General features: G+C 37.5%; 1 protein-coding gene across 9 annotated transcripts in view; it reads left to right on the top strand.

Moving 5' to 3' along the window:
- RPRD1A (regulation of nuclear pre-mRNA domain containing 1A) overlaps positions 1-19,271 on the top strand; it is a 70,272-nt gene that overhangs the window by 7,414 nt on the left and 43,587 nt on the right. For 7 of the 9 annotated variants that reach the window (XR_008706815.1, XR_008706816.1, XM_055559586.1 and 4 more), the window contains exon 2: positions 11,765-11,845. The exons of the other annotated variants lie outside the window; for them this stretch is intronic. Coding sequence is in view for 5 of the 7 variants with exons in the window: in XM_055559586.1 (XP_055415561.1) it covers positions 11,765-11,845 (81 nt within the window). In the remaining 2 variants the exon portion in view is untranslated. The remainder of the gene's footprint in view (positions 1-11,764; positions 11,846-19,271) is intronic. 9 annotated transcript variants of the gene reach the window in all.

Raw genomic sequence — 19,271 nt, forward strand, 5'->3', positions numbered from 1 at the left:
TGGTAAATCATGTAATTCTGTGTTTAGTTTTTTGAGGAACAACTGTACTGATTTCCACGCTGACTGTGCCATGTTATGTTGCCACTTGCAGTGCCCCAGGATTCCAATTTCTGCACATCTTCATCAGTACACATTATTTTCTGTTTGTTTGTTTGTTTTGAAAAAAGACATTCTAATGATTATAGAGTAGTATCTGTGGTTTAATTTTCACTTCCATAATGACTAGTGAAGACTATATATACAGGTGTTTGTTTCTGGGCTCTTTATTCTATTTTGTTGGTCTATACATCTGTCCTTATGCCTATACTATACTATTTCTGATTACTATTGTTTTCTCTTAAGTACTGAAATCAGGAAATAGTCTTTTAACTTTAATTTTCTTTTTAAAGATTGTTTTGGCTATTTAGGATCAGTTGGAAATCTATATGAATTTTAGGATGGGTTTTTTGATTCCATTTAATTTGTAGGTTGCTTTGAATATGGTTATCTTAGTAGTATTAAATCTTTCAATCCATGAAAATGACATACATTTCAATTTATTTGTATCTTTTATTTCTTGTTATGGTTTTCAGTATACAAGTCTTATACCTATTTGGTTAAAATTGACTCCTAAATATTTTATTCTTTTTGATAAAATTATAAATAGAATTCTTAGTTTATTTTTTCTATTGTTCACTGTTAGTTTATAGAAATGCAATTCATTTTTGAATGTTTTATATTCTGCAAGTTTGCTGAATTCATTTATTAGCTGTAACAGTTTTTTGTGGACTCATTAGGGCTTTACAACAAGTAACATCGATGAACAGAGATAATTTGACTTCTTTGCTTCTAATTTAGATCTTATTTCTTTTTCTTGCCTGATTGCTCTCACTAGAAGTTCCAGTAGTATGTTGAATAAAAGTGGTGAAAGTGAGCATTCTTCTGTTTTTCCAGATTGTAGGGGGAAAGCTCTCAGTGTTTGACTAGAGAATCGCATTAGATGTGATTACATGTCTTTTAAATAATCTGTGTAACAAAATGAGAAGTATACATGAAGTTCTGTATACTGCACATTCTGGAGGAAATACACCTGTGTGATTGTGTTCTGAGCTAAACCAGCTGCTTTTTTCATGGAATACCATTTTATTTGAAAAAACTGACTGACGAGAGAAACTGTGATTATTGAGACATGGATATTTGCCAGATGTTTTCTCAAAATGACTGTAATGAATCTGTTTACTCAAGAAAGACAACTGACAGTATTTGTTGCCCATTATACAATTTTCAAGCAAAAATTAGAATTTTGGAAAACTTAATGTGCCGTCTTAAGCCTGACACCTTCTCAGTGCTTTTAAACACTTTTCCAATGAAATCAGTAGTGATATTTTTGCAAATGTAATTTTTAAAAATAATTACCTAATAAAATGTTGAGCTTTTGGAATGCTTTTATAACTCAGCAAACCAGTGTTTATCAAGAAACTAATTTGTGATTTACAAAATGATAATGTAAGTCAAAGATCCATTCAAAGAGCATGGTAGCTTAAAGTATTTTAATGTAAGAGAGTTTTAGAAGTTCGCTGATATGTTTTTAGATTTCATATTGCAATTTAGAATCTTTTTGAAAACTATGGCTTTTTGGATTTTGGTGTAGTTTCAAAGAATATCCGAAACTATCTGTAACTGTTGAGAAAGTTTGCTCTTAGCAAATTTATCTGGGTGTGGTCTGCTTTTTTTCATTGCTTTCAGTAAAACAATGTATTGTAGTGTATTCTATAGGGAGACATATGAGAATCCATCTGTATTCTGTTGAGGTGGAGATTTGCAAAAATGTAAAACAGTATGACTCACTTAAGATTTTGGGGGAGAAATGTATTTTTTAAACAAATGCTATTTGTGTTAACATGTAATTTTAAAGATTATGTTAAGAATTCCTCTGTTTTAATTTTTAATAAGGTACATATTGATGGGTAGAAGAGCATGATGGGATTCTGAGACCAGAAAGTTTGAGAGCTGTTTTCAGATTAACAGAGACCATGAGTTCTTCATATTAATTTTATTTTAGCTCATCTTGCCTAATTCAGTGTAGTAATTGTTTTCATTTTTAAAACTCTAGCTTTCCGATTCTTTTGAAGTAACTGAAATTGATATTAATGTCTATAAACAAGTATGTAGAGTGAACACTGGAGTTTCTTCTAACCACCCACTTCTGGAAGTGCTGGTGTAGTAATTTTTTAGCCCCCAAACATGACATTTTTAAAAATAGTGTTTATTTTTCTATAATTCTAGATTCATAGTCAGTTTTAAGAAATAATACGAGAGACCATGCTTACCTACTGCTAGCTTTCACCAATGGTAATATCACGGACAACTAGTTTTTAAAAAAAAAAAACTCTGATATTATAGATCCTGCAAAACATCACAGCTGTGGTATTGACATTGATACAGTCAAAATATGGAACATACTCATCACCACGAGCAACCCCTCGTGTTGCCTTTTAGCTACATCCACCTCAATCCCAACACACCCTTGTTTAATCCTAGTTGATCAAATTTTTCTTTATAAATTATGTTTTTAGTGTTAGGTTTAAGAACTCTGATTAGACCTGTTTTTCCAAAGAGCTTTTTCCCCAGTGTTTTGTTGAAAAATATTTATACTTTTGCATTTAAGTCCATAATCCATTTTGAGTTAATTTTTATAAAAGGTGTAAAATTTAGATCAAGGTTTAAATGATCTAGTATCATTTGTTGAAAAAGCAGACTATCTTTCCTTTATTGAATTGCTTTGCTCCTTTGTCAAAATTGACTTGAGCGTATTTGTGTGATTCTGTTTCTGGGTTCTCTGGCCTAGTCCATTGATCCACATGTGTCTCCTTTCACCAGTGCCACAGTTAATCTTTATTACTCTGTTAGCTATATGACAAGTCTTGAAATTGGGTAGATTGATTCCTTGCAGAATTGTTTTAGCTCTTCTGGTTCTTTTGCCTTTCTCAATGGATTTCAGAATAATCTGGTCTATATCAATAAAGATTATTTTGCTTAAAGTTTTGATAAGTTTTTGATAAAATCCAGTTTAGGGAGAATTGACACCTTAATTATGTCACTTCTAATCCAGGAATATAGTATATTTCTCCATTTATTTATAATTTTTGATTTCTATAACTGTCAAATAGCTTTCAGTACACAAGTCCTGTGTTTTGTTATATTTACATTTAAATATATTGATTATTTGGAGCAATTTAAAAGGATATTGTATTTTTAATTTTACATATTTATTGCTAATATATTGAAATACATATTTCACTATGAAAGGCTGTATATTGTCACCCTGCTCATTTAACTTATATGCAGAGTACATCATGCAAAACGCCGGGCTGAATGAAGCTCAAGCTGGAATCAAGATTGCCGAGAGAAATATCAACAACCTCAGATATGCAGATGACACCACCCTTATGGCAGAAAGCGAAGAAGAACTAAACAGCCTCTTGATGAAAGTGAAAGTGAAAAGCAAAAAAGTTGATTTAAAACTCAACATTCAAAAAACAATCATGGCATCCGGTCCCATCACTTCATGGCAAATAGATGGGAAAACAGTGGAAACAGTGAGAGACTTTCTTTTTCTGGGCTCCAAAATCACTGCAGATGGTGACTGCAGCCATGAAATTAAAAGACGCTTGCTCCTTGGAAGAAAAGCTACGACCAACCTAGACAGCATATTAAAAAGTAGAGACATTTCTTTGCCAACAAAGGTCCATCTTGTCAAGGCTATGGTTTTTCCAGTAGTCATGTATGGATGTGAGAGTTGGACTATAAAGAAAGCTGAGTGCCAAAGAATTGATGCTTTTGAACTGTGGTGTTGGAGAAGACTATTGAGAGTCCCTTGGACTGAAAGGAGAGCCAACCAGTCAAATGCTACAGGAAATCAGTCCTGAATATTCATTGGAAGGACTAATGCTGAAGCTGAAACTCCAATACTTTGGCCACCTGATGTGAAGAACTGTCTCATTGGAAAAAACCCTGATGCTGGGAAAGATTGAAGGCGGGAGGAGAAGAGGACAACAGAGGATGAGATGGTTGGATAGCATCACTGACTCAGTGGACATGAGTTTGAGTAAACTCTGGGAGTTGGTGATGGACAAGGAAGCCTGGTGTGCTGCAGTCCATGGGGTTGATGTGGATAGACCTTGAGGACATAATGCTACATGAAATAAATCAGGGAAAGACTGTACGATCTCATATGTTGAATCTTTCTTTCTTTTTTTTTTTTTTTTAAAAGGCCATATACCCAAACTCATAGAAAAAGAAATCAGATTTGTAGTTGCTAAAGGTAGAAGATGGTCAAAAGGTACAAACTAAGTTTTAAGATAAATAAATAGTAGGGATGTAATGTATAAAATGATGACTGTAATTAACATTGCTGTATGCAAAATGGTTGTCTGGGGAAGCCTTACAAATAGCTGTGAAAAGAAGAGAAGAGAAAAGCAAAGGAGAAAAGGAAAGATAGAAGCATCTCAATGCAGAGTTCCAGAGAATAGCAAGGAGAGATAAGAAAGCCCTGCTCAGTGATCAATGCAAAAAAAAATAGAGGAAAACAACAGAATGGTAAAGACTAGAGATCTCTTCAAGAAATTAGAGATACCAAGGGAACATTTCATGCAAAGATGGGCTCGATAAAGGACAGAAATGGTATGGACCTAACAGAAGCAGAGGATATTAAGAAGAGGTGGCAAGAATACACAGAACTGTACAAAAAAGATCTTCATGATCCAGATAATCACGATGGTGCACTCACTCACCTAGAGCCAGACATCCTGGAATGTGAAGTCAAGTAGGCCTTAGGAAGCAGCATTATGAACAAAGCTAGTGGAGGTGATGGAATTCCAGTTGAGCTATTTCAAATCCTGAAAGATGATGCTGTGAAAGTGCTGCACTCAATATGCCAGCAAATTTGGAAAACTCAGCAGTGGCCACAGTACTGGAAAAGGTCAGTGTTCATTCCAATCCCAAAGAAAGGCAATGCCAAAGAATGCTCAAACTACCGCACAATTGCACTCATCTCACACGCTAGTAAAGTAATGCTCAAAATTCTCCAAGCCGGGCTTCAGCAGTATGTGAACCGTGAACTTCCAGATTTCAAGCTGGTTTTAGAAAAGGCAGAGGAACCAGAGACCAAATTGCCAACATCTGCTGGATCATGGACAAAGCAAGAGAGTTCCAGAAAAACTTCTATTTCTGCTTTATTGACTATGCCAAAGCCTTTGACTGTGTGGATCACAATAAACTATGGAAAGTTCTTCAAGAGATGGGAATACCAGACCACCTGACCTGCCTCTTGAGAAACCTGTATGCAGGTCAGGAAGCAACAGTTAGAACTGGACATGGAACAACAGACTGGTTCCAAATAGGAAAAGGAGTACGTCAAGGCTGTATGTATATTGTCACCCTGTTTATTTAACTTATATGCAGAGTACATCATGAGAAACTCTGGGCTGGAGGAAGCACAAGCTGGAATCAAGATTGCTGGGAGAAATATCAATAACCTCAGATATGCAGATGACACCACCCTTATGGCAGAAAGTGAAGAGGAACTAAAAAGCCTGTTGATGAAAGTGAAAGAGGAGAGTGAAAAAGTTGGTTTAAAGCTCAACATTCAGAAAACGAAGATCATGGCATCTGGTCCCATCACTTCATGGCAAATAGATGGGGAAACAGTGGAAACAGTCCACTGTTTATTTTTCTGGGCTCCAAAATCACTGCAGATGGTGATTGCAGCCATGAAATTGAAAGATGCTTACTCCTTGGAAGGAAAGTTATGACCCCATAGCATGTATCTAGTTATGACTAGATAGCATATTGAAAAGCAGAGGCAATACTTTGCCAACAAAGGTCCATCTAGTCAAGGCTATGGTTTTTCCTGTGGTCATGTATGGATGTGAGAGTTGGACTGTGAAGAAGGCTGAGTGCCGAAGAATTGATGCTTTTGAACTGTGGTGTTGGAGAAGACTCTTGAGAGTCCCTTGGACTGCAAGGAGATCCAACCAGTCCATTCTAAAGGAGATCAGCCCTGGGATTTCTTTGGAAGGACTGATGCTAAAGCTGAAACTCCAATACTTGGGCCACCTCATGCAAAGAGTTGACTCATTGGGAAAGACTCTGATGCTGGGAGGGATTGGGGGCAGGAGGAGAAGGGGACGACAGAGGATGAGATGGCTGGATGGCATCACCGACTCGATGTACATGAGTCTGAGTGAACTCCGGGAGTTGGTGATGGACAGGGAGGCCTGGTGTGCTGCGATTGATGGGATCGCAAAGAGTCGGACACGACTGAGCGACTGAACTGAACTGACTGATGGTGGCTCAGGTGGTAAAGCATCCGCCTGCAATGTGGGAGACCCGGGTTTGATCCCTGGGTTGGAAGATTTCCTGGAGAATGGAATGGCTACCCACTCCAGTATTCTGGCCTGGATAATTCCACAGACAGAGGAGCTGGCAGTCTACAGTCCATGGGGCGGCAAAGAGTCGGACACGACTGAGTGACTAACAGTTTAGTATGGTATATATGACAGTGTTAAGAAAGTAAAGCCCAAGAGATCTCATCAGAAGGAGAAAAAAAGTTTTTTTTTCTTTTCTTTTTTTGCATTTATATGAGATGACAGATTTTAACTTAATTGTGGTAGTCAGTTCATGGTATATGTAAGCCATTGTGCTGTACTCCTTAAATGATACAGTGCTTTGTGTCAGTTGCATCTCAAAAAACCAGGGTAGGGGAAGCAGCTTTATTTTTTTGTGTCACTTTCATTTATTTCTGCTTCTACTTTTTTTTATTTCTCCCTATTTCCTTGTTTTATGAATTTATTTTTATTTTGTTCTTATTGTAGGTTTTAGAGGTGAGAGCTTAGATTATTGACTTTAGACTTGTTCATCTTTTCCAGTGTGTGCATTTAGTGCTGCAAGTTTCTCTCAATACTGCTTCAGCTTTATTCCAGAAATTTTGAATTTTCAGCATATTTGCATAAGCTAGTTGAAGCATTTATATGATGGCTGTCTTAAAATTTTTTATCAATTCTCAAGTCTCTGTCATCTTTGTATTGACATCTATTGATTGTCTTTTTTTTTTCGTTCAGTTTGAGATCTTGATGCTTGGTATGGTGGATTTTGTGCTTGATCCATAGATTTTTTTTTTTTTGTATTATGTTACGAGACTTTGGACCTTATCTAATTCTATTTTAGCTGGGTGTCTCTGACACTACCCCATCAGGGGCGGGAGGTCTTTTTCATTACTGTTGGGTGTGAGTGGGGGTTTTAGCTTCCCGTGAGACTTAGCCTGCTACCACAGATGTGTAGGGGTGAATGGGTGGGCCCAGTAGTGCTGGACCATGGTGGAGGTCCTGACTTTCCACTAGTCCTTCTGTGACACCACCCCAGTGAGGACTGCCTCCCTGCTGCTGGGTGGGGTGGAAGCCCAGGCTCTCTACTCTGCTGTCTCTGACACCACTCTGGAGAGGTGTTATGCTCCACATTACAGGCTTTACTGGTGTGGGTGTGAGTGGGGCCACTGATTCTGTTTTCTTTTCCTTTCTGTAGTGTGTTTGGTTGGAGTATGTAGGTTATTTTCTAGAAGTTTTGTCTTTTTAGGCTGCCCTTTTCCTACTCCTTTGACTAGAGCGAGAAAGCTTCTGTTGGGGGGTTTTATATCTGCACCTGTTAGACTTCTGGGTTGCTGGCCTTGTCAGCTTTGAATCTGAGATATCTGAGGCAAAAATGAAAACTCTGGGAACATACCTTGTGTTGAACTCCCAAGGTGTCTAGCCAGTCTGCCTTCTTTTTTTTCTCCTGTGTTTGGTTTATTTATGATGTCCAGGATTTGTAGTTTTACTTGGAGGAGGACTAGAAGAACGTAGGAGAAGGCAATGGCATCCCACTACAGTACTTTTGCCTGGAAAATCCCATGGACGGAGGAGCCTGGTGGGCTGCAGTGCATGGGGTCACTAGAGTCGGACACGACTGAGCGACTTCACTTTCACTTTTCACTTTCATGCATTGGAGAAGGAAATGGCAGCCCACTCCAGTGTTCTTGCCTGGAGAATCCCAGGGACGGGGAAGCCTGGTGGGCTGCCGTCTCTGGGGTCGCACCTAGTCGGACACGACTGAAGCGACTTAGCAGCAGCAGAAGAACGTATGTCTGCTCTATTTTCTCAGAAGCCGAAGTCTCCTACAAATTGGTCTTTATATTGGAATTAGGACACGTTATTTGTTACTCTGAGACTAGTGTTTTCTACCAATATTTTCTTGTCTTTGGTATTATAGGATATTTTCAGGTTTATGTGTTGTGTTAAGTATTTTAATAAGTTTATTTTAATGTAGCTGTATGCCAGGCACTTTTGCTTTTTATTGCTTTAAAGCATGCCTTTATTGTATGTGTTTTAAAATACAATAGTAGGTAAAACTGCTAAGTAAACTTGCTTGCAAAGAGGTCAGTTACCCTCACATTAATCTGTAAGTTCAGAGCAGTCTGTGAGAAATTTAACTCTAATTCTGTAAATCTTTGGAAAACATGAATGTGCAGGAAGAGCCATGGCAGTTTTTGTCTTGAGAATTTTGACAGTTTTGACTGGAAAACAGTAATAGAAATAGTATGCCCTTCTCAGTATCCATGGAGACTGTAAAGACATGGAATGAGCTGAGTATGTTATTGGTACAGGAATAATATATATGGAAGACACAGAGTGGAGATTAGTGAGGCCTATTTTATGTGGGCATTTGGCGAATTAGACGCCTGAAATTCATGGGATAAGAGATAGGATGTGCTGTGTGCTGAGTTGCTTCATTTGTATCCAGCTCTTTATGACTCTATGACTATAGCCTGCCATCTGTTCATGGGGATTCTCGGGGCAAGAATATTGGAGTAGGTTGCCATGCCCTCCTCCAGAGGATCTTCCTGACCCAGGGATTGAACCTGCATGTCTTAAGTCTCCTGCATTGGCAGGCAGGTTCTTTACCACTAACGTCACCTGGGAAGGCCAAAGAGGATATTAACAAGTAATTCTTAGATTCCTAACTAATATCATATATGAAATTAATTCAGTTGAATTACAGATACAGCACTGAAAAGATTCAACTATAGAGTCATCTAAGAAAAAATATATATTTATAATTTCTAGTTTTGGATCATGAATAAAGTATAGGCCATGAGTCATATAGGAAATAGATTTGAACACATAAAAGTATAAAATCCCTGAATGCAGAAAATACCAAGTTTCAGTTTTAAGTAACAGGTTCAGAGAAAATATTTGCACTACCTAAAATAGGAAAAAGCTAATATTTATAACATATAAAATGCTCTTGGGAGTTTTGATAATAAACAGCTCAGTAGAAAAATGGGGAATATGATCTGAATAGGCAATTTACAAAAGAAGGAAAATAAATAAATCAGTTTTAGTAGTATATAGGGAATTACAAATAAAAACACAATCATTTTACTCTGGGGAGATTGGCAGAGATCTTAAATAGTAATAGTAGTATGTTGATGATGTAGAGAAATGAACATTTTTATGTGGTTAGGAGTTCAAGCAGTTGCCCTCTTTGGTGGGCAGCCTGACAATGTCTGTCAAAATTTAAACAACATGCCTTTTAACCTATTACCTCTGCCTGTTAGAATCTATCCTGTAGACATACTTGCTCAGGTTTACAAAGATAGAAGATATTAAAGATTTGAAACAACATATATATGTGTCACGTGACTACAGTTGAGTCACTCAGTTGTGTCCAACTCTTTGCGACCACATGGACTGCAGCACGCCACGCTTCCTGTCCATCACCAACTCCCGGAGTCTACTCAAACTTATGTTCATCGTGTCGGTAATGCCATCCAACCATCTTAACCTCTCTTGTCTCCTGCTCCTCCTGCCTTCAATCTTTCCCAGCATCGGGGTCTTTTCAAATGAGTCAGTTCTTCGCATCAGTTGGCTAAAGTATTGGAGTTTCAGTCTCAGCATCAGTCCTTTCAATGAATACCCAGGACTGGTCTCCTTCAGGATGGACTGGTTGGATCTCCTTGCAGTCCAAGGGACTCTCAAGAGTCTTCTCCAACACCACAGTTAAAAAGCATCAACTAAGTAGTTATTAAAAGGAATGAGGCTCCTAAAGAGTTTGGTGACAGATCTGTTTATGAATACAAAAATGCTTTGGATATTTAAAGTGTGAAAAAACTGCAAAACATTATGTATAGTGTGATCTTATTGAAGAAAAACATCCTCTGTTGGGTATCTGTGGACATGTGAATGAGTATATGGTATTTGCAAAGGCACAGTTAATGGGGTGAAAAGGATACACTATAATAATGAGCTCATTCATGATAAGGGGGTGGAGATGAAAGATTTCATTTTTTACACTCCAACTTTACTTAGATTTTTAACTGTTTATGATAGACAAAATTATATACAGAAGTAGGAGACAATAAGATTTTGAACTTCAGTGAACCCATCATCCAGCTTCAGCATTATTAATGTTATATCTTTCTAATTTAATCTCCTTAAATCTTCCCTACCCTGATACTTTTTTCCCATATTTTTTTTTTAAAGCAAAACCTAGACTTCAGACCATTTACATATATTTATAATTGATAAAGTAAGCTTTATGTTAAAATTTTAGTGTAATAAGAGCTCTGTCACACCTAACAAAGTTAACTTTGTTGACTTAAAAAAATAAAAAAGGTTTTTTTGATCCTAGTTCATGTTCAGTATCCTAGATTCCCTGAAAAATGTCTTTTTGTAGTTAATGTTCAGAACAGAATCCAACAAGGTCCATTTATGATGATATTTGGTGAATAGGTCTCTTAAATTTGTGTTTCCTCCCCCACACACATTTTTTCATGCAGTTTATTTGTTGAGATTATCAGTTGGACTGTATAATTTCCCTCCTTAGGCATTTGACTGATTTCATCCTTATGGTGTCATTCTCAAAGAATACTTTATTGCCTGTTTTATGCACTTCTTGCTGCACCACATTAAGAGATATCTAATGTCAAGTTTGTTTTCTGTTTAAAAGTGAGATTGATCAGGAGATTTAGTTGTTACCATTGTGGATATGTTATAAAGTTCCCTATCACCTTTCACAGGCTTCCCAGATGGAGCAGTGGTAAAGAATCCACCTGCTAATGCAGGAGACTCAGGAGATGTGGATTTGATCTCTGGGTCGGAAAGATCCCCTGGAGGAAGAAATGGCAACCCACTCCACTATTCATCCCATGGACAGAGGAGCCTGGCGGGCTATAGTCCTGGGACCGCAAAGCTCAAACGTGACTGGGCGCACGCACACATGCACCATCACCTTTCTCCAAGTGCTTTAGCAGCTTGTGATGGTAGTTGGTTAGACTCTCTATCAGGAGTTGCAAAATTATGGATTTTTAATTATTTCATTCTTTCTGTGTTTATTATCCAGAGTTTTCTAACAGTGGTTCTCAAAAACATGGGCCTCTGCAGAATCAGTATCACCTGAGTATTTGTTGAAAATGCAAATTCTTGGGTCCTGTCCCAGATCTATCTCAGAAACTGTGTCAGTAGGAACCAGTTATCTGCGTAGTAACAGGCCCTCTAAGTGATTCTGAGCATCTGAAATTTGAGCATTTGTGTATAAGAACTTCCCTTCATCAACCACTGACTCTGGAATACAGTTCACACAGGAAAAAGAGGCTAAATGGCTCATTTCCCCCGCTTTGTCAACTGAATAGCAACCACTTTTTTAAAGTATTTTTTATGAACTTACAGATTTTTAGATGATTATGTTTCAGACCATCGAGTCATCTTTTTGATATTCTTTGGTCAATGGCCGTATCCTGGAGTGTTGCCTATGTCCTTTGGATACAACTCTGGTAGGTTTTAAAATAGACTTCTTACTTTGTATCATGACAAGATGTTACAGGCTCATCTTATGTAGTTCCTGCTTTTGTTAATAAAATATTATTTAGGGATTGTAGTAGGTGTTGATTGATTTTAGTGCATTTCTGAGTGCATTTAATTACTTCAACACTTATTTCATTGGTAAATGGGGATAATTACTCTGTGTAGGGTTGTTTTGAAGATTAAAAGAGATATGTAATTAACTTTTAGAATAGTGCCTAGGTCTTAAGAAACTTAGTATTATTTTAAAGATATTATTTTTAGTAGGCCAAAAAAGTTTTAGTTTCAGTTCCACTCTATATGCATAATGTGAACAAACAATGTGACATGTATTCTTTAGATCTTTTCCAGTTTGCATTGTCTTTTATAGTGGTACAGTGGTCTTGGGTGGAGTTTGTGCTTTGAAAGAGCAGCAAGTCCACACTACTCAGGAGCCCTTTTCAGTATGTGGCTCACGTGCATCATTTAATATATAGCTCAAGTGTTTCCCTGTCATGACAGTTCTGTTTTGGTAATTCTGAATCCCCTTTAGATTCTTGATCTTCCCCCAAAGTAAAGCTATCTACTGTGTGTGTGCATATGTTTAATTCAATAATATGTCTTAGATATCTTTCTATATTTGTATATAAATCTATTTCAGTTTTTAATAGCTATAGACTATGGATTATATGAATATATCATGATTTATCTAATTTTGTTTTGTGTTGTTTCGTGAATATCCTTCATGGTTTTTTGTGCATTTATGAGAAGATACCACAAGATAAAGTCCTAAAAGGGAAATTTGCAGGGTGAAGGGATTTGTGCATTTACATTTTTCATAGGTATTGCCAAATTATTTTTGTAAAAATTCACACTAATTTAAATTTTAATCATGTTTGAAGGTATTTAAAGAGGATAATCTTAACTCATAATCTTGCCAACTTTAGTGTCAGACTTTGGTTTTGATGGCTTTAATTGATTAACATTTGTAGTTCTTTGACCTTCCCATTCACACTGTTTGCTTATTTTTCTGTGGGGTTATGATTTGCAGGAACTCTAGAATGGAGGAAGGGGAAAGGAAAATATTTGAACTGAATACATTGAAAATAAAGAGTAGCTGTATCTGTAAGAAAGTTCTTCTTTTCGTAATGTGAATTTGAAGTTGAGGTTTCTGAGAATAGTGTAATTGCATTCCCCTTTCAGCTTTCAGGGTGAGGTTAAGACCAGAAGCTAAGTTAGTAGAACAAATAATTACAGACATAAAGGTTTAGCCCAAAATTTATTGATTTAGTGAATGTTGAGTAAATTATGACTTAGCTGCTGGGCTTGATTCCATAGATTGGTGGATGAGCCTGGCAATTGTTACTTCGATGGAATTAGTTGGGAAGCACAAGATTAAATAAAAACAGTTAAATGGTTGGAATAAATGCTCCATAGGAAAAGTATGAGGTGGCATGACAGCATATCAGGATTGCCTCACCAGTGTGTGGTGGGTGGTCAGAAAAACCAGAGGAACCCGTTTCACTGAGGTCTAAAGCAGGAGTAGGAGTCCAGGAAGTTCGGGCTTGAAGAAGGAATAGTGTTGAGGTGGAGTTAGATCTTTCTGGGCCTTTGGTTGTGTTAAGGATTTAAAATGTATCTGGAGAACAATAGAAAATCTTGGAAGGATTTTAAGCAAGGCATGGGCTACCAAAAGTCTGAAGCATCCTGGCAGTGATACAGGAATACGCCGGCGCTATCCATTTTTCACCCACCTCACCTGTTAAGAAGCAGCCATCTGTGTCTGACTGAACTCTTTGTCCCATCTGGGATAGATAGAATCCATTCAAGAATCACCTGCTGGTTTTGCATTTTCTGTGGCAAAGAATATTACTAAGTAACTTCTGCCTTATAACCACCTAGCCATCCATATGAACATGTTTTCTGGTCTGTGAATCAGTTTATCTCGGAAATAAGTGAGGCTGTCCAACAATTAGTACATCTTTAGTAGATTTTTGTTTCAAGATAATGGGTTTTCTTATTTCCTTCTGTAAGAATTGCACTGATACTCATTATTTTGTGTGTATATGTATACATGCATGTGTATGTAATATTTTTTTATTAATTTTTTTGCTGCTTCTCTATATAGAAGACGTCTCTTAGAAAGAAAATTCTTAACGTTTATAGATAACAAAAAAATGTTTTTAGCTAATTATTGTGTTTATCAGCATTATCATCTACTGTGGTTGTAAATTTCAGTCTCCATAAAACGGTGATTAAATTAGATTATAATATTCTGTATCATATCAAAGCAAGTAGGCATGTGGTCTGAACAGTGTAAGAAAATAAGTAATGATCTTACCATTATCCTAGCTGATTATGAAGAAGTAAAACTAGATTTTGAATTCATTATGAATTAGACTAGATGTCATTTCTGTAATCCTTTGAATAGGTTTGTTTCTTTTTCTTAATTTAATAGCCTGGTCTCATCTTTTTGAAGCTTTGTAACTGATCTTTTTTTTGAATTGTTTGTGGGTTTTTTTTTTTTATGATTTTTAAAATGTATTTTTGTCGGCTATGCTGGGTCTTCATTGCCATGCAGGCTTTTCTCTAGTTGCAGCAAGCAGGGGCTTGCTGTAGCTTGGACTGTAGTTGCTGTACTTGGACTTCTCATTGTGGTGGCTTCTCTTATTGCAGAGCATGGGTTCCCCGGTAAGTGCTTCAGTGGTTGCAGCACTTGGGCCCAGGAGTAGTTGCGGCTCCCAGGCTCGTAGCTGTGGTGCTCGGGCTTAGTTGCTTTGAGGCTTGTGGGATCTTCTGGATCAGGGATCAAACCTGTGTCTCCTGCTTTGACAGGCACATTCTTTACCACTGAGCCACCAGGAAAGCCCTCTTTGTGAATTACTGTGTAACTATTTCTTACTTGCGTGATGAACTGAACTTGCTTTGCCCTTTTTTAAGGTGTATGGCACCCCACTCCAGTACTCTTGCCTGGAAAATCCCATGGATGGAGGAGCCTGGAAGGCTGCAGTCCGTGGGGTTGCTGAGGGTCGGATACGACTGAGCGTCTTCACTTTCACTTTTCACTTTCCTGCATTGGAGAAGGAAATGGCAACCCACTCCAGTGTTCTTGCCTGGAGAATCCCAGGGACGGGGGAGCCTGGTGGGCTGCCGTCTGTGGGGTCACACAAAGTCGGACATGACTGAAGTGACTTAGCAGCAGCAGCTCAACTTTTTAGGTAATACTATGTTTTCACAGATTAGCTCTCAGAATTTAATTATTATTTGTTTTGATGTACCTATTCATATACAAGGGCCCTGGACAAAGGGCTATGCTTAGTACCTGTGTGTGTGCGCACACATGCTCAGTCACATCCAACTCTCTGCACCCCATAGACTGTAGCCCACCAGGCTCCTCTCTCCTTGGGATTTTAAAAGTAGGAATACTGGACTGGGTTGCCATTTCCTTCTCCGAGGGATCTTTCTGACCTAGTGATCAAACGCATGTCTCCTGCATCTCCATGAATTCTTTTCCACTGTGCCACCTGCATCATGGGGAATGCCAGGCTGGATGAAGCACAAGCTGGAATCAAGATTGCCAGGAGAAATATCAATAACCTCAGATATGCAGATAATACCACCCTTATAGCAGAAAGCAAAGAAGAACTAAAGAGTCTTGATAAAAGTGAAAGAGGAGAGTCAAAAAGTTGACTTAAAACTCAACATTTAAAAAACTTAACATCATGACATCCGGTCCCATCACTTTATGGCAAATAGATGGGGAAACAATGGAAACAGTGAGAGATTTTCTTTTTTGGGCTCCAAAAATCACTGCAGAAGTGACTGCAGCCATGAAATTAAAAGACTCTTGCTCCTTGGAAGAAAGGCTATGACCAACCTAGACAGCATATTAAAAAGCAGAGACGTTACTTTGCAAACAAAGGTCCATCTAGTCAAAGCTATGGTTTTTCCAGTAGTCATGTATGGATGTGAGAGTTGGACTATAAAGAAAGCTGAGCACCAAAGAATTGATGCTTTCGAACTGTGGTGTTGGAGAAGACTCTTGAGAGTCCCTTGGACTGCAAGGAGATCCAACCAGGCCATCCTAGAGGAAATCAGTCCTGAATATTCATTCGAAGGACTAATGCTGAAGCTGAAACTCTTAATACTTTGGCCACCTGATGCAAAGAACTGACTTATTTGAAAAGACCCTGATGCTAGGAAAGATTGAAGGCAGGAGGAGAAGGGGACGATAGAGGATGAGATGGTTGGATAGCATCACTGACTTGATGGACATGAGTTTGGGCAAACTGCGGGAGTTGGTGATGGACAGGGCAACCTGGCATGCTACAGTCCATGGGATTGCAAAGAGTCAGACCCGACAGAGCAACTGAACTGAACTGTGCCACCTGGGAAGCTTTATGCTTAGTACCTACAGGAGCTTAAAATTTTGTTTGGTGAGGTGAGATGTAAGAAAATGATTTCTCACAGTATGTTGACTGGTCCTTATTCGGCTTATGCTTCACTGGTGCAGACATAGTGGGGCACATAGACTAAGTGAAGTGAGGTGAAAGGCACCCGGTCAGATCCGACTCTGCCACCCCATGGACTATACAGTCCATGGGTTTCTCCAGGCCGGAATACTGGAGTGGGTAGACTAACTGCGATAGAATACTGAGTTTATGGTTGCTGTCAGTGTTGGTGTCATGTATCAGTGGAGAGAGAATTTAAAAAAAGAACTCACGTAGTCACATGACCTATCTTGTGCCAGTTTTTATGTTGCAAAGTCCTGATTGAACAGGAAAGATTATTTTTGGTCTAAACTCAGCATGGCACACAGCAAATATTAAATAAACATGAGTTAAACTGAATGGAAGATTGGGAAAATTGGTGTCTTTACAGGGAGCCCTATGAACGGTAAAACCATAGGAATTGATTAGGTCTGACCCATTATTTAGCCTTATATTCTGTTGCCAATAGAGTTCTTTAAGAAATTATGAAATGGCTTGTTTGCCCTGTTGTTAGCTTTGTGTGTTTTAGAAACAATTTATGGATCTGTTATTTACAATTTATAAAAAAATTCATTTGAAAATAATGTGATTTCTTCTGGGAATTGCTTATTGTAAGCAAGTAATTTGTTCCATTAGTTTATTATTTGTTCTACATAAAGTTTTAAATGGCAGTACATTTTTTTCCCCCTGAAAATTTGGAGAAGGGTATAATTTATGGCAGTTTCTAGGTAGTTCTCATATTTTGGTGTGGTTTCCACCAGGGAAAAAATGAAAATAATGTCTTGGTATTTGGACCCCATACTATAAAGTTGTGCTCCTGGTACAGAGTTCATCCTTTGGAATATACTGGGAAATGTATGTTGAAATCTTGTAAATTTTTTCTTTAGTGTACATTGCAGAAAATGATTCTGAATTATTTTCAAGAGATTAGTCACTCACAAATTTTAAAAATTGTAAAATATATACTTTAAAATTTTTGTGGTAAAATAAACATAAAATTGAACACTTTAATCATTTTTAAGTGTGAAGTTTTAGTGGTATTAAGTATATTTATACTGTTGTGTAACTGTCATTAACATACATCTCTAGAACTCTTTTCCTCTTATAAAATTGGAACTCTATCCCCATTAAACAGTAATTCTCTGTATCTCCCTCTTCTTAGCCCCTGACAGCCACCGTTCTACTTTGTCTATGAATTTGACTATTCTAAGTACCTGATATAAATGCGATCATACAGTGTATGTCTTTTTGTGGCAGGCTTGTTCACTTAACATAACGTGCTCTGTGTGTGCTTGGTCGCTCAGTCATGTTTGACTCTTTGTGACCCCATGGACTGTAGCCCGCCAGGCTCCACTGTCCATGGGGATTCTCCAGGCAAGAATACTGGAGTGGGTTGCCATGCCCTCCTCCAGGGGATCATCCCATCTCAGGGATGGAACCCAGGTCTCACTCACTGCAGGTGTATTCTTTACTGTCTGAGCATTGTAGCTCGTGTCAGAATGTTCTTTCTTTTTCACACCGAGTAGTAGTCTGTTCGTATTTATATATCACGTTTTGCTTATCCATTCCTCTGTTGACAGACACTTGGATTATTTCACCTTTTAGCTGTTGTGAATAATACTGTTAACATTCTGAAACATTTTGGTTGAGTTGCTGTTAAATCTTCTCAAAAAGTCATACCCACTTTCATTTATGACAGGAGGCATAGTCCAGTTGTTAATGTTAAGAGGAAATGCTTTGGAGTTGGACTTTAGGAATTCAAATCATGACTGATCCCTTCCTGGCTAATTTACGGCGGGCAGATAACCTTTTTGATGTCTATTTTTGTTCAACTGCCAAATGCAAATAATAATGATACTTTATTAATCCAAATAATCCAAATAATCTTTGGATTTAATTAGGTTTTATATATATATTAAAGTGCTAAGAACAAATTTGAGTATTTAAATTCTTTTTGATGTCAAGAATGCAAATACTTGGATTAATACTTTTAATATTTAGATTAAATAAGGCCTTTTGTTTGTGTGAGGTTTTCTGTGGGCAAAGGTTAGGATTTTTTTTTTAAAGATAAGGTTGAATACTGGAAATTTACTATTATAATCTTCATAGGAAAGGATCTTGGTATCTTAATCAGTTGTCCTCTGTGGTTTAGCTGACCAGACAAGAGCCAGAAGAATTAGAAGTTGGTCTCTGTTATTACCATCTCTCCCTTTATCTTTATTCTGTGCCAGCAACTTTCAAAAGCCCAGTAATTGGTAGACTGCAACTTTAGACAGGCAAACCAGGTTATGCAGTCAATGGGCACTACAGGTTTGTAAGGTCTAATCAGTGGTGACTCAATATTTTACAGTCTCTAAAAGAAAAATGTGAACTCAAAAGTGGCTTAAATTTTATATTAAATACTCATATCTTGAGGACTAAATGCTATCTGGCCAAATATTTGCCTTAAATCCAATAAAGTGGCCCACGTGAATAGTACACTGGATTATCAGTCCTTAGAGTAAGTCCCCTACACCAGCGTAATGTGGATGTCACAAAGTATGCTGTTCGTGAATATAATTGTACAACTTTGAATGATTCCAATTCTAGTAAAATACTACTGTGAAAATAGTATAAGAGGTTGTGTTCAACTAATTTTTCCATATATATATATATATATATATGAATTTTAAGTCATATTCAGTACTTTTATGCCACTTAACATTTAATCAGTAAAAATGTATTCTGGTTATTGTACCCACAGAATATTGTGAGTAGGGGCGTATTTTTGTCAAGATAAATCGGTTATTTAAGGGCATGTAATCCAAAATGGGAGGATATCTAAACTTTGTCTACTTGGTTTCTCTAACATTTACTCTGTTAGCTTGACAAATATTTATTTCGTAAGTGAAAAAATCTGTAATTGATTGAAGTAATGCCTCTTTCAACC

This window comes from Bubalus kerabau, chromosome 21, assembly GCF_029407905.1.
Source record: "Bubalus kerabau isolate K-KA32 ecotype Philippines breed swamp buffalo chromosome 21, PCC_UOA_SB_1v2, whole genome shotgun sequence".
NCBI classification, from domain to species: domain Eukaryota; kingdom Metazoa; phylum Chordata; class Mammalia; order Artiodactyla; family Bovidae; genus Bubalus; species Bubalus kerabau.